Source organism: Leuresthes tenuis, unplaced genomic scaffold (assembly GCF_036924035.1).
Source record: "Leuresthes tenuis unplaced genomic scaffold, fLeuTen1.0.hap1 SCAF_17, whole genome shotgun sequence".
Lineage (NCBI taxonomy): Eukaryota > Metazoa > Chordata > Actinopteri > Atheriniformes > Atherinopsidae > Leuresthes > Leuresthes tenuis.
In genome coordinates, this window is record NW_027325371.1 from 23003467 (window position 1) to 23017683 (window position 14217).

The 14217-nt window shown below is 43.7% G+C and overlaps 3 protein-coding genes across 3 annotated transcripts in view; 1 reads left to right on the forward strand and 2 right to left on the reverse strand.

Annotated features, from left to right (window-relative positions):
- Nucleotides 1–14217, reverse strand: part of bcl2l12 (BCL2 like 12) — a 138371-nt gene that overhangs the window by 39615 nt on the left and 84539 nt on the right. The gene's annotated exons all lie outside the window — the stretch shown is intronic.
- Nucleotides 1–14217, reverse strand: part of gps1 (G protein pathway suppressor 1) — a 57469-nt gene that overhangs the window by 38108 nt on the left and 5144 nt on the right. The window contains exons 3-5 of the mRNA XM_072369722.1: nucleotides 10243–10424; nucleotides 6899–7063; nucleotides 3864–3999 (exon numbers count right to left, since the gene is read on the reverse strand). Of these exons, the coding sequence (XP_072225823.1) occupies nucleotides 3864–3999; nucleotides 6899–7063; nucleotides 10243–10424 (483 nt within the window). The remainder of the gene's footprint in view (nucleotides 1–3863; nucleotides 4000–6898; nucleotides 7064–10242; nucleotides 10425–14217) is intronic.
- The window catches only part of cln3 (CLN3 lysosomal/endosomal transmembrane protein, battenin), a 313824-nt gene that overhangs the window by 3338 nt on the left and 296269 nt on the right, over nucleotides 1–14217 (forward strand). The window lies entirely within an intron of this gene.

Genomic DNA, 14217 nt, shown 5'->3' on the forward strand with positions numbered 1-14217 from the left:
ATCATCGGACTTGCGGCCGTATGTCCTGGACACTCGGGTGAAGAGAGGGGCGAAGCTGTCAACTGATCACCTGGTGGTGAGTTGGCTCCGCTGGTGGGGGAGGATGCCGATCAGACCTGGCAGGCCCAAACGTATTGTGAGGGTCTGCTGGGAGCGATTGTCGGAATCCCCCGTCAGGAGGAGCTTTAACTCTCACCTCCGGCAGAACTTCAACCATATTCCGGGGGAGGTGGGGGACACTGAGTCCGAATGGGCCATGTTCCATGACTCTATTGTCGAGGCGGCTGATCGGAGCTGTGGTCAGTGCCTGTCGTGGCGGCAAACCCCGAACCCGCAGGTGGACACCAGTGGTGAGGGAAGCCGTCAAGCTGAAGAAGGAGTCCTATCGGGCCTTTTTGGCCAGTGGGACCCTGGAGGCAGCTGATAGGTACCGGCAGGCCAAACGGACTGCGGCTGCAGCGGTTGCTGAGGCAAAAACTCGGGCCTGGGAGGAGTTCGGTGAGACCATGGAGAACAACTTCCGGACGGCCTCGAAGAGATTCTGGTCCACCATCCGGCGTCTCAGGGGGGGGAAGCGGCTCACAGTCAACACTGTGTATGGTGGGGACGGGCTTTGCTGACCTCAACTAGGGGCGTTGTGAGTCGGTAGGGGGAATACTTCGAGGAACTCCTCAATCCTACCAACACGTGCTCGGAGGAGGCAGAGTCGGAGAGCTCGGAGACGGGACCTCCCATTTCTGGGGCTGAGGTTGCCGAGGTGGTGAAAAAGCTCCTCGGTGTCAAGGCCCCGGGGGTGGATGAGGTCCGTCCTGAGTTTCTCAGGGCTCTGGAGGTGGTAGGGCTGTCTTGGCTGACACGCCTCTGCAGCATCGCGTGGACATCGGGGACAGTGCCTCTGGACTGGCAGATCGGGGGGGTGGTGGTCCCCCTCTTTAAAAAGGGGGACCGGAGGGTGCGTTCCAACTATAGGGGTATCACACTCCTCAGCCTCCCTGGTAAGGTCTATTCAGGGTACTGGAGAGGAGGATCCGTCGGATAGTCGAGCCTCGGATTCAGGAGGTGCAGTGTGGCTTTCGTCCTGGCCGTGGAACAGTGGACCAGCTCTATACCCTCGGCAGGATCCTGGAGGGTGCATGGGAGTTCGCCCAACCAGTCTACATGTGTTTTGTGGACTTGGAGAAAGCGTTCGACCGTGTCCCTCGTGGAGTCCTGTGGGGGGTGCTCCGGGAATAGGGGCTGTTCGGCCTCTGTTTGGTCCACATTGCCGGCAGTAAGTCGGATACATTTCCGGTGAGGGTTGGACTCCGTCAGGGCTGCCCTTTGTCAACGATTCTGTTCCTAACTTTTATGGACAGAATTTCTAGGCGGAGCCAGGGCGTTGAGGGTGTCCGATTTGGCGACCTCAGAATCGGGTCTCTGCTTTTTGCGGATGATGTGGTTCTGTTAGCGTCGTCAGGCCCTGACCTTCAGCTCTCACTGGAGCGATTCGCAGCAGAGTGTGAAGCGGCTGGGATGAGAATCAGCGCCTCCAAATCCGAGACTATGGTTCTCAGCCGGAAGAGGGTGGAATGCTCTCTCCGGGTCGGGAGATCCTTCCCCAAGTGGAGGAGTTCAAGTATCTCGGGGTCTTGTTCACGAGTGAGGGACGAATGGAACGCGAGACTGACGGGCGGATCGGTGCGGCGTCTGCAGTGTTGCGGGCTCTGCACCGACCCGTCGTTGTGAAGAAGGAGCTGAGCCAGAAGGCGAAGCTCTCTATTTACTGGTCAATCTACGTTCCCATCCTCACCTATGGTCACGAGTTGTGGGTAGTGACCGAAAGAACGAGATCGCGAATACATGCGGCTGAAATGGGTTTCCTTCGCAGGGTGTCTGGGCTCTCCGTTGAGATAGGGTGAGAAGCTCAGTCATCTGGGAGAGGCTCGGAGTAGAACAGCTGCTCATCCGCATTGAGAGGAGTCAGATGAGGTGGCTTGGGCATCTGGTTAGGATGCCCCCTGGACGCCTCCCTGGTGAGGTGTTCCGGGGACGTCCCACTGGGAGGAGACCCTGGGGAAGACCCAGGACACGTTGGAGAGACTGTCTCTCGGCTGGCCTGGGAACGCCTTGGGGTCCCCCCAGAAGAGCTGGAGGAAGTGGCCGGGGACAGGGACGTCTGGGTTTCTCTGTTAAAGCTGCTGCTCCCGCGACCCGACCCTCGGATAAGCGGCAGATGATGGATGGATGGGCTTCCGTTTGCCCGTACTAGCCAATCAAACTTGGCGGTGTCGACGCCAAACAGGAAGTGAGGCCATATCTCGGCAACCATTTTATTTTTTTTACTTGAAACTTCAAACGCAGACTAAGGACAACTTCTTTGAGAGGCCCAAGAATTTTGGTGACCTTTGACCTTTAGGGGGCGCTATAAGTAGCAAAAATGCATTTATGTTCATAGCTTTGGACCCCTTGGTCCAAACTTCACAAATGAGGTACTGGTGGAATCCTTGGTTCAAGACGAGTTCATCACACCCTATGAGGTCATTTTTTTCCCCACCATTTTGAATATTATCAAAATCCTTCAAAAAGCATTTCAGGTTGCCCAGAATGTCTGATTTCCACAGGACGTGATACATAGAATCTTCAGACCAAGCCTCATAAAAGTTGTGTATTTTTTCCAATTCGCTTTGGTTTTCCCATAGCAGCCAATCAAACCCCGACACGCCAAACAGGAAGTGAGGCCATATCTCTGTGATGCATTGATGGATCGATGTCAAACTTGGTGTACGGACTCATGACGCCTTCCTGAGCAGCCATAGGCTTGCCTGCTATGCTTCTTGGCCCCGCATCGCTGCTTGCAGCTATATTTGTTTTTGAATTGGACGATTTTTTCATCTAAATAATTAGATTTGATTACAATGAATTGAACTGCATCATTGAAGGGCCTTGAGATTACATTTGTTGTAAAACTTTTATTAATAACACTGAATTGAAAATCTCAGCTAAAAGTTTGCCATGGACATCCGTGCTGTCACATGCTGCCCCTCAGAGGATTTGTGGAACATTTCAGGAATGCAATGAGTGGAAGAGCTCGAAAAGTTTTCGACAGGTAGTCGTATGTAACAAGCCAAGGTTAACCATCTTGTCATTCACAGAGTAGGGCTACCCTGTTAAAGTTGGCAATCGATTCAAGTATAAGGTGTATCAAACCATTACACAATAACAGCAGTGTGTTGTTGTTGTAGCAAAGCTGAAGACAAGTTATCTGTGTGACTTGTTTCATTCCACTGTTTTGCTGCTCTCCTTCTCTTTTTCCACATGCATAGAATCTCATCTTATCTGCTCTTCTAAAAACAGAGGTAACATTCCACCTTTTTTGGGTTCTATCCAAAACCAGAATTCAGATGTCTGCCAACACCAAAGCATTCCAATATATATGAATATTAACATTGGTCTTTTTGTTGATGACAATAGTGGTATAGTCTAAGACTACATGAGAGAAATCAGTTTTATAATAGTTACCAAAGTGTATTACACAATATACAGATGTATACAACACTGTGAGTAACTGGGGAAATGCAAAGCAATTCAAACGTGTAAAATCATTTTACACACATACACAAGTTCCAAGTTTCTGCAGTCAGTCATTTTTGGGGTACTTCAATCATCATAGTGGAACACTAATTTCCACATGTATAAAAAAACATTTGTGACTACTCTAACAGTAGTGATGAGTGTTTGTTTTACATTTAGCCAAGTAGAACCAGATTTCTCTGTGTTCAGAATTCATGACATATCAGAAGTAAGACTCATGTCATGTCCATGGTCATTGGCATGTCCGTCTTCCTGACGCCTTGGTTGAGTGAATGCAGCAGTGTGGTGTGTACCTTAATGACATTCAGACACATGTTAATAACATGCTTTGCACTGGTGCAGTAGTCTCTGGCACGGGAGTAGCATTTTAGAGCATTACTGAGGTCACCACAGTCCAGGTAGTGGTCCCCCAAATCATCATGGCCTCTCCTGGATTGAGAAAAAGAAGGATAGTGAGTACAAGATGGAGAGATGATAAACAGACTAATTTTACGGGGAGACTGACTGGTGATCAGCGAAGCTCTACAAGCATCTTTGTTACAAAAGATTCCACCTCACGGCTGGATAACAGGCCCATTTACTCATGTTCCATTAGTGTGATTGTTTAAAGAAAGTACAATACTGTTCACTTTGTCCAGTGTTATTAAATCTTCTTCCATTCTTTTTTTTGTTTGTTTTATTTGTTGCCGTTATACTCTTAAGCTTAATTTATATTCTTCTGTAACGTCAACGTGACGTCTTCATTGAGCATTCGTTGCTCTACAGTTCACCATGCCGGTAGGGGTGTGTGGCTGTGTGTTTGTGTGGCTTGCTTTTTCTTCCAGTCACAGTTAACAACAGTAAACAATGGCAACCGAGGTGGAGCAGCTGTATTTGCAGTTGGAGCTCATCAATATTGGAGAACAAATGCTTATATTGCAAATGTTGAAGCGCAGGCTACAGACACGTTTGCGGGGGGGGTCTGTACGACCAGCCGAGGCTGAACGGGTGAATTTACAACCTGGATGAACAAATGCACTGTCGATAATTTCGAATGTCAACGAGCTTCTTGGCCGTGTACAGCCATTAAGACCGGAAAAGGCAACTGCCGGAAATTATGTTCTGAGTGGACCAATCACAGCCCTTACAGCCCGCGTCTATGCTATGTGTAGTTAGAATTTTTTGGAGGTGCACGTCAGGCTACAACGGAGGGGTCCACGTCGACATCGTAGCTACGTCGTCGAAATGACAGAGAAGAATAAACTACGACTTACAATCGGACACTTGTTACAATGCCATTACAACTTCGCATAGAGGCCCTGTGATGCACTGGCAACCTATCCAGGGGGTACCCCGCCTCTCACCACATGGCAAAAACTGGTATACTGAATTTTGATTTGTTTAATAATTAAAGTGTGTTCAGTTTTTTTGGTACTAATCTAAATAAATGTATTTTGTTAGATATCCTCAGTTATTTATGACAAATCATGGCAAAACACAGATTTGGGGGATTTTTCAGCCTTGTTAGAGGCATTCAGTCCTGCAATGCTCCTCTTTACTGATGTATTAAAGTTTTTATAAAGGATCTAAAACAATTATTGATGTATCATGATATACTCCTTCCTCCCGTGTGACTACTTGGCAGTTTTAAGGTAATACATCTTTAATGACCCATCAATAAGTTATTACCTGCAGCTTTTAATAATACAAAAAAAAGCAATGAGCAGGTCTTATTCATTTGTCCTCAGTGACTGAATACAGTCGAAAATCTTTCACAATAAAAGCTGCAATGGACTTTCACTTCATCTTTTCCGAGTAAGGCGGAAACTTGTAACGTGTAAACGTGTAATACTGTTTCTCATGGTCTCGTCATTTTTATCTTCAAATTCATAGAGGCTTCCAACATTGGCTTTTAGTGCATAAGGTGCTGGTTCTATTTCTCGCTCAGCCATCTCCTCGTGACCCTGTTACGTGTTCGCAATAAACTGTCCGGGCACTTACACACTTCCAAATTCTGCCTTTTGTGTGCCGCAAAACTAGGTTATCAGTTAAAATGAAGAAAATTTAGTTTTAACAGTCATAAATTGATTATATAATAATAGATTCTACCCTCCACCTCTAGTATCAAATATTTTCCTTTGTATCAGTATTTTAGTACCAACCTAGTGGACATTAACAGGAGGAAAACCCAAGAGAGCTGTTCAGCAGGAATAATTTTTCATCTCTGGGAAAAATCAGGGATATTGCATCGTACTTTTGAAGACATCGTTAAGTCACTGACTTTATTGTTTGGTGATTCAGACCGGAAACAGCTTGTGAATAAAGTTGTTTCAAATTCTTCCAAGATCTTCTTTCAAGCAGGCAAAAACAACCACAAACACGAGTGCATTTCTGCAGCAGCAAACATTGCATCAAAGTGCAGGGCAAGCCTCATTTATGAGGTTTACACACACTTAAAGAGACACACTCACTCACATGCACAGGGAAGCACACACCGTCTGCCTGCATCCCATCAGAACTCCTTTTTGAGCTTCACAAATGTGAGAAAGCCTTCCATTAAACACTCTGTAACAGCTATTTTCATATATACCTTAGTTTAACTTTGTTGTTAAAGCTTGACGTCATTTTATCTGACATTACGGTGTATTTCAATTTAATTTTGCATTGAGATAATCTTGTTGATATGAAAAGTTAATAATCTACCTAAAGATAAGTTAATGTCACATACACAAAGCTAAACTATTACATTTGTTACAAAGAAGGAAAACGATGTCTGGTTCATCTTCAGAGACCTGTCTTTAATCTTAAATAGTTATTACTGCTCTTAAATTATCCCATCATTTGGTTCATTTATAAAATAATGGATATAATACTTAATTAGCTGTAGCTGCAGCCCTACTTGTGTGTTAAATACAAGTTCAAACAAATGAAGAAATTATAGGTTAAAGTTTTTTTATTGTACATTTGTATATTCAACCTCAAACCCTCACCGGATAAAGCCCTGAAACTTGGCTGATGGGTGAGTGACTGTAAACAGTAAAAAACTGTGTCTCCATTCTGTTAAAAAAACTCTCCTGCTTCCCTCTTCTGTGCTTTTTCAGTCAAACCTCCATTATCAGTTGCTCAATAGGTGAAATCTACAGACTGAGCAGATGCTAAGAAGCTGGGACAGCTTTTAACCATCACACAGCAGTTTCACCCAAAATCCCACTTTGTAGCCCAACTCTCATGTTCTTCTTAGATCATGAATCAATTCAACGTAAAATGTAAAGAAGTATGAGTACAAAGTTATATTGGTGCTCTGTAACAAAGGTATGGTTAATTCACTAAGTCCATCACGGCTTCATACCTGATGCTCTCTTTGATGGAGTTGCCTTTATAGTTCTTAAGGTCCGTATCCAGCTTCTCCAGTTTGAGCAGAGCCTTCTTCCTGGTGGATTCTGCCCAGGCCGAGTCCAGGGGAGGAGGAACAATCCCACCTTCCGGTACTGTGTCTGGTACTCCCTGTAGTTCCCTAAAGATGGGAGGAGAAAAAACTATTCTCAATTTCCAGAATATAAGATAAATCACAGCACCAGCAATAAGACCTTAGAACTAAAAAGCTTTCTGTGCCAGAAATGCCTGTTAAGGGTTATTGGTTGTTTATGCATTTGGCAGATCCTTTTATCCAAAGCGACTTACACTGATAGACGAGTAGGGTAAGTAGGTCTTGCCTGAGGATCCCAACTGGAGGTAGTGCCTTTCATGCAGGGGATTTGAATCCAGGTCACCCACATGAAAGGTGGCAATCTTACCTCTAAACTATGGTTTCTGTACATTGTGTGCTCGTGTCATGTAGTATTAACAAACAGAGCAGTTCAAGTTCCTCAGACCTGAGAACAGAGTTGCTTACATCCCTGTGTGATTTAACCAGCTTTATATTCATCACATAGAAACTACACTGTGCCCGTGTAATACTGGATGTTGAATTCATATGGATAAAATATCTATTTGAAAATATCAAGAAACCAAAGAAGACAAAATCATTATCAGCAAAACATAAAAGCTGCAGTAAATCCTACATTTTAGATTGTTAAACACATTTTTTTAGAGTGACCAACAGGACTACCTGAGGGCAAGTCTAAAAGGTTGTTCCCCCTCAAAATGTCCCCTCTGATATTGTTCTGTTTAAGTGGAGAGCGAGAAGCAATGAATGAATGCCTCATTACGACAGTGAAATGCATGTAAAACATTGTAATTCCACACTGTAAAATACACATTTGGCAAATAAAAACCGAGACCTCCCAACAGACAGGAGCAGAGGGGGCATGAATTTCTCTGATTTGAGGTATACTGGAGAACTTTGGTCATAGCAGGTGTAATCTTCTAGATGGAAAGGTCATCTTGGACTTGAATTGAAGCTTACAAATGAGGGAAGTTTTTCACATACATGTAAGGCAGTGATATGTATAACAAAATGCTTGAAAATTATCACCTTTGATGACAATTTGTCAGGCAGACACACATTTTTTTTCTTTTGGTATGATCTGAGGGTTATATTTGAAAATAATATGGCAGTAAGCCCCAGAATATTATTCTGATAGTTTCCCCTGTGTGTCAGGATACACCATGCAAAATTTCAGACTTGTCTGACCATTTATACACTTGTAGTACCCCAATATATGCAATTACATAATTTCGCCAGAAGCTTTTCCCAAAAAGGGGGTTTCTTGGCCCCTGAAGCCAAACGCCCTGAGTTGGGGGTGGAGGTTATCAACTTGTAATGGCCCAATGTATGGGATAACAGGAAATAATAGTGTAAAAAATCCTGAGGGGTGGGTATTTAGGCAACAAAAGGGCAAGGCCAAGATAATATAACATATATTCTATACTTTGATAGCCAACAAACCGGCAAGTTATTGGCCAGTAGTTGGATGCAACCGCCTCCTTCTGGGGATCTTTCATGATCAGGACTGTGCGACCTTTGGTAAACCTGTTAGGTTGGGTCCTATCCATCATTAGCAGCTGGTGCATTTGTGCTAGTAAGCATTCATGGAGTCCTGTTCGTTTCTTTAGCCAGTAGGTGTGCATCACGTCAGGGTCTGGTGCAGTCCAGCTCTTCATCCTTGAGACTGTTTCCTTGATGTCTGCCACCATGATGGTTACTGGTTCCTGTTCTGGGAGATTGCTGTGGTCAGCTCATAGATCCACGAGCCATGAAGCATTGGTGTTATGTGACGTTTCTCTCTCCCATATCATCTTTCAGTATTGTTCAGTCTCAGCCCTGGGTGGGTCTATTCTCATCTTATAACCTTGACAATGAGTGTACACTTTCGATGGTTCAGTGGAGAACATCCTATTTACACTCCTGGCTTCAGCTACTCTAGTGTACCTTCTCAGGCGGGTAGCCAGAGCTGTGAGCCATTGTTTAGCAGTCTCCAGTGCCTCAGGTATGGAGAGTTTGTTGCATTTCTTAAGTAGGTTCTGAAACTCTGAAAGCTGGCTTACCTCTCTCTGTCCTGCCTTGATCTGGGCCTCCAACCTTGGTCTCCATGGAGGGGTACTGCCCCTTACTGCTCACTGTGTTGTTCATATCATAGCCAAGCATATCTGGGATCACTGCAGCTGTGGTGTACATCAGCTTATTGGTTTCTGTGATGGCAAAAATAGGTATAGTATGTGGTGCTGCATTCACATCTTCTAGGAGACTTAAAGAAGATACTTAAAGAAGATACTGCAGGCTCCAAGTATCCAGGTTATTCATCATCTTCCATCTCAGGTCAGGTGCCCTTGTGTTAAGGTGGTATCAACTTAGTAACAATTCTTGGTCGGGGATGATGATGATGATGAGGTTTCCCCCCAACCTGTCATCCTGGTTCCCCCTTGCAGCACCTTCTTTGTTTTACGTCATTGATCTCTAGTTGATAGGAGATTCTGTGTCCGAACATTAGGTCAGACGTTATTCCTTAGATAATTTTATACTAAAATGTTAGCTTTTGAAGCTATTGTTAGCTTTTGTAGTATCCATAGGTCCCACATCGTCTGAATATAATATATTCTCTCTCTAAGACTACTGGAATAGTAGCATTCCAGCAATGTGAAATTGTCCACTACATTCCACGTTTCGTTCCAGTAGCCCACTTACCATCAAGTATGCCCTCGTCCCCCAAAACCCCCAAAGCAGACCTTGTTAATTTGGGCAACGTCTGAGCCAGCATGACACTAGTTCTATGTGTCTTGCTCGTATTAATTCTGAGGTTACTGAAGGCACGCCCATGATCTTCTGTACCAAGGGTGGCGACAATACCACTATGTCAACCTGGCGGAAGGCAACGTTTAATTAAGCGGTTTGTGTCAGAAGTATTAATGTAATGGTGTTTTATGAACTAAAGCATTTCATTGGGTTGATTCATCTGCATTGCAAATAATAAAAAATGTTGCTGTGAGAGGTTGGCTCAGTTTATAACCCACTGCAGTGAATCAATTTTTGTTGTGACGCCAAAAAGATATATTTCATACATTTTAAAGATTAAACAATTCTAACCACCAACATGTAAAACAGAACTTGATCACTTCAATGATGATTAATATGGACAGTCATTTCTGCACAGTAAATATAATCTATGAATGGCCCATAATATGGGTCACTATGCCCAGTGAAACCAGTAAGCACAAAAGTCACAGTTTAAAATTTTAAAATGCCAACTGTGATACCGTGTGGCTTCTGTGAGTTTGCGGTGGATCTCTTCATAAGCGTCAACATTAAAGGTCCTCTGGACGAACGTGAGAGCCATCTTCAGAGCTTCCACTCGGAGCTGAGGGCAATGCTCAGCAATGAACTGAAGCCTCTCAATGCGCATTAATCCACTGTAGCTGGTTGCATACTGCTCCAGGTCCTAAAAAAATGGACAGACACATTCAGTCGTCATCATCAAAACTATATTATTTTTATGATACTATATTATCATATTACATACTATTAGTATTACTGTTTATGGTGCATTCTGGGTAGTGGCGTCAACAGGCTCAAATGAAAGCCAAATGCATTGAAAGTGATGACAACATTGACGACATCACAAAAATATACATTAAAATGCAGAAGATCAGAAAGACAGGAAGGCAAACAGTGGGACAGAGTCAGCAGTGTGTGCAGCTGAGAGTTCTGCCTTAACATCGTGATCAAAGGGATCACACTGTAGTGACACAGGGGGCTCACATTGGTCACTGCAGCAGTTGAATCATTTTTTTTATTCAAAAGGGTTTCTTTTCAACAGAACAGCCATTCTGTCATTTGTCTTTTACTTTGATCATTTCCTTCTGTGTCACCTGTATAATATTTATAAAATTTCACATATCTGAACCAGTGGTTGGGTGTCACACATGACCATAATGACCTGCCAAGTGTGAATGGCCCCGCTGCTATTTAACACCACCGCCCGAAAGAAATCAATAACACAGCTACAGAGGTGGAGGAGGTTCTAAGAAGGGATGCAGTTGATAATGAGGTGAACAGGCCAGTTAGTGATAGAAATATGGAGCAGAAAGCTAGAGTTAAGTGGCCTAGGGCAAATAGCAACAAAGAATGGGAGGCAGTCAATAGAGATTTGTCAATAATATTAGGTTGGTTAGCAGGAAATGCAAGCAATAGGCTAGAGAAGAGGAAGAGAGGGAGGGAATTAATATTTTGCAGGAAGAATTGAGAAGCAGGCTAGCAATACAAAGAAGGGCTGAATATCTTAGGAAAAAGAGGGTTTATTACAGGGTTGTTTAACTAGGAAAAGGGAGGGCAGCTTAAGGCAACAAAGTCAGAGGTGGAAAAGTATCTAAGACATACATAGTCAGATCTTGAGCAGTGTAGAGTAGTAGGCCTTCCACCTGACATGCCACCATTAGGAGTAGCTAGCTCATAAGAGGGATGTTAGACCACCTAGGTGGAAAGAGTTTGAGGAGGTAGTCAGGCATGCAAAAGCTTCGTCGGTCCCAGGGTCAAATGGAGTCCCCTACTGGGTTTATAAGAGTGCAAATGATATCCTAAAGTTTTTGTGGAGGCAATTAAGAATAGTTTGGGAGAAATAGCTTATTCCTAGAGCATGGCGTAAGGCAGGAGGCGCTCTTATTCCCAAGGAGAAAGAGTCCTCGGACCCGAGTCAGTTCCGGATGATCTCCCTCCTAACTGTAGTGGGGAAAATTTTCTTTAGTGTAGTTGCACAGAGATTAGTAATTTATTTAGAAAGGAATAGCTTAATAAATACTACTGTGCTAAAGGCAGGAATACCAGGTTTCACAGGGTGTTTAGAGCACACTAGCATGATTTGGCATCAGATTCAGACAGCCAAGAGAGAGAAAAATGAGCAAATGGATCTAGCAAATGCATTTGGTTCAGTGCCACACAGCCTGGAAAGTGTTTGAATATTTTAGAGTGCCTATAGTTGTTGTTAACTTAGTAAGAGCACATTTTCCAGGATATTAGACTGTACCTAAGTACAAAAGGTTTCACAACAGGTTGGCAGAGGCTAGAAATAGGCATTATGGCAGCATGTACGATTTCTCCATTAGCATTTACAATGGCGATGGAGATAATTATTAGAGCTTCCAAGCGGGTTGTAGGTGGAGAGACGTCAGGATGGCATGCGCCTTACACCAGTCAGGGTCTACATGGATGATATGACGTTGGTGACGAGAATGACGTATGAGGAGAATACTTGAGACTTAATAAAAATCTATAGTGGGCTGCTTTGAAAATCAAACCTAAGTCTAGAGGTATCTCAATAAACAGAGGGAAATTAAGTGATAGAAAGTTTGTAATAGATGAAGAAAATTAGGGGAAAGTCATTAAAGAGTTTAGGTAGGTGGTACCAGGCCGACATGAATGATGGAGAGCAGGCAGGGCAGTTTCGGAAAGATGTTGCAGAGGGACTGAATAGAATAGATTAATCAGGGTTTCCAGGAAAGTTTAAGCTGTGGTGTCTGCAATTTGGATTGTTTCCTCGGTTGATGTGGCCACAGTCTGTGTATGATATTCTATTATCTGTTGCAGAGAAAAATGGAAAGATTAGTTAGCTTTTACATTAGGAAGTGGCTAGGTGTTCCTAGATGCTTAAGTACTGTGGCACTGTATGGGAAAGGCATACTCCAGCTTCCAGTATCTAGTCTAGTAGAGGAGTTTAAATGATCAACTGGACCGTGGACTGATCGCAACTCGACCGTGAGGACAAAATAAAAAAAAATTATTATCACACTGAAAAGAAATAATATAAATTTCTCTGGCATGCCGCTATCGCTATGGAAACAGCAGGGAAACAAGCATGTCTCCCATGAGTTTGAGCAGAGAAGTTATTAATAACAACAACACTAAGAAGTCGTCTGTCGATCCATCTAATAATATTATTAATAAAAGAACTCCATTCCTGCGACCCATTGGGGGGGTGGGAGTATGTCTCACTCTTGCCTACATTCAAAATTTGAGAGCCCTGAGCTAACAGCTAGTGATCAGAGCGGTAATGCACTCCTAAACATTAGCATAGCTGAGGGGAAACGAGCCAAGACCTACCATTTTCACCCAGAATGGACGAAAGATTAATTTTTTGTTTATTCTCATTCAAAATTTTGTTTGATCTGCAATGCAATGGTGGCAATTGCAAAGAAAGGGAATCTGGAGCGGCATTTTAAAACAGTACACGAGAGCTACGAGATGGATTTACGCGCCCGAAAAGTGCAGGATTTGAAAGCACAGCTTGCAGCATGGCAGTCAATCTTCACCAAACCGAAGACCCAGGGTAATGCCGCAACTATTGCTTCCTATTGTGTCAGTCACGTCCTTGCTAAACACAAGAAGCCATTCAAAGACGGCAAAATTGCGAAGGAAGCCTTTCTCGAGGCAGCGCATATCCTTTTTGACAACTTTAAAAATAAAATAGAGATTGTGAAGGCAATTAAAGAAGTGCAACTCTCCCGCAATACTACTACAAGGCGATGTGAGGGAATGGCTGTGGATGTGGAGGAGCAACTGAGGAAGGATATTGACATATTATTGCTTTTCCCTCCAATTTGACAAGTTGACTGATATGGTTTTCATCAGGATGGTTTTTGAAGACATGAGCGCCAAGGAAGAGCTAATCACCATTTTGCCATTAAACAGACACACCAGAGGTGAGGATATTTTCAATGCTTTCATGGGATTTGTTAGCAAGACAAAACTGCCGCTCTTCAAGCTGATCTCCGTCACAACTGATGGGGCGCCTGCTATGTTGGGCCGCACTAGTGGGTTCATTGCACTGTGCAAAGAAAGTGAATCTTTCCCGGATATCCTGAATTATCATTGTATAATTCACCAGCAAGCGTTGTGTGGAAATACTTTAAATATGAAAGAAGTGATGGATATTGCAATGAAGATTGTGTGTTCAGTTCGGGCCAGGGGTCTGCAAGAAGGCTTTTCCATGCTCACTTGGAGGAGAGTGATGCTGAGCACACAGACCTGCTGCTTCACACGGATGTTAAGTAGTTAAGCAGAGGTAGATTTTTGGCCAGATTTACGGAGCTGTTGCTTGAAATCAAGGAACAGCTTCCTGAAGCTTTCAAAACATGTGGATAATCATACAAAGCTAGACGACCACCGGTGGCTTTTAGATACATCTTTCCTCACTGATCTCACTGGCAAGCTCAATGAATTGAATTTAGAGCTGCAGGGTA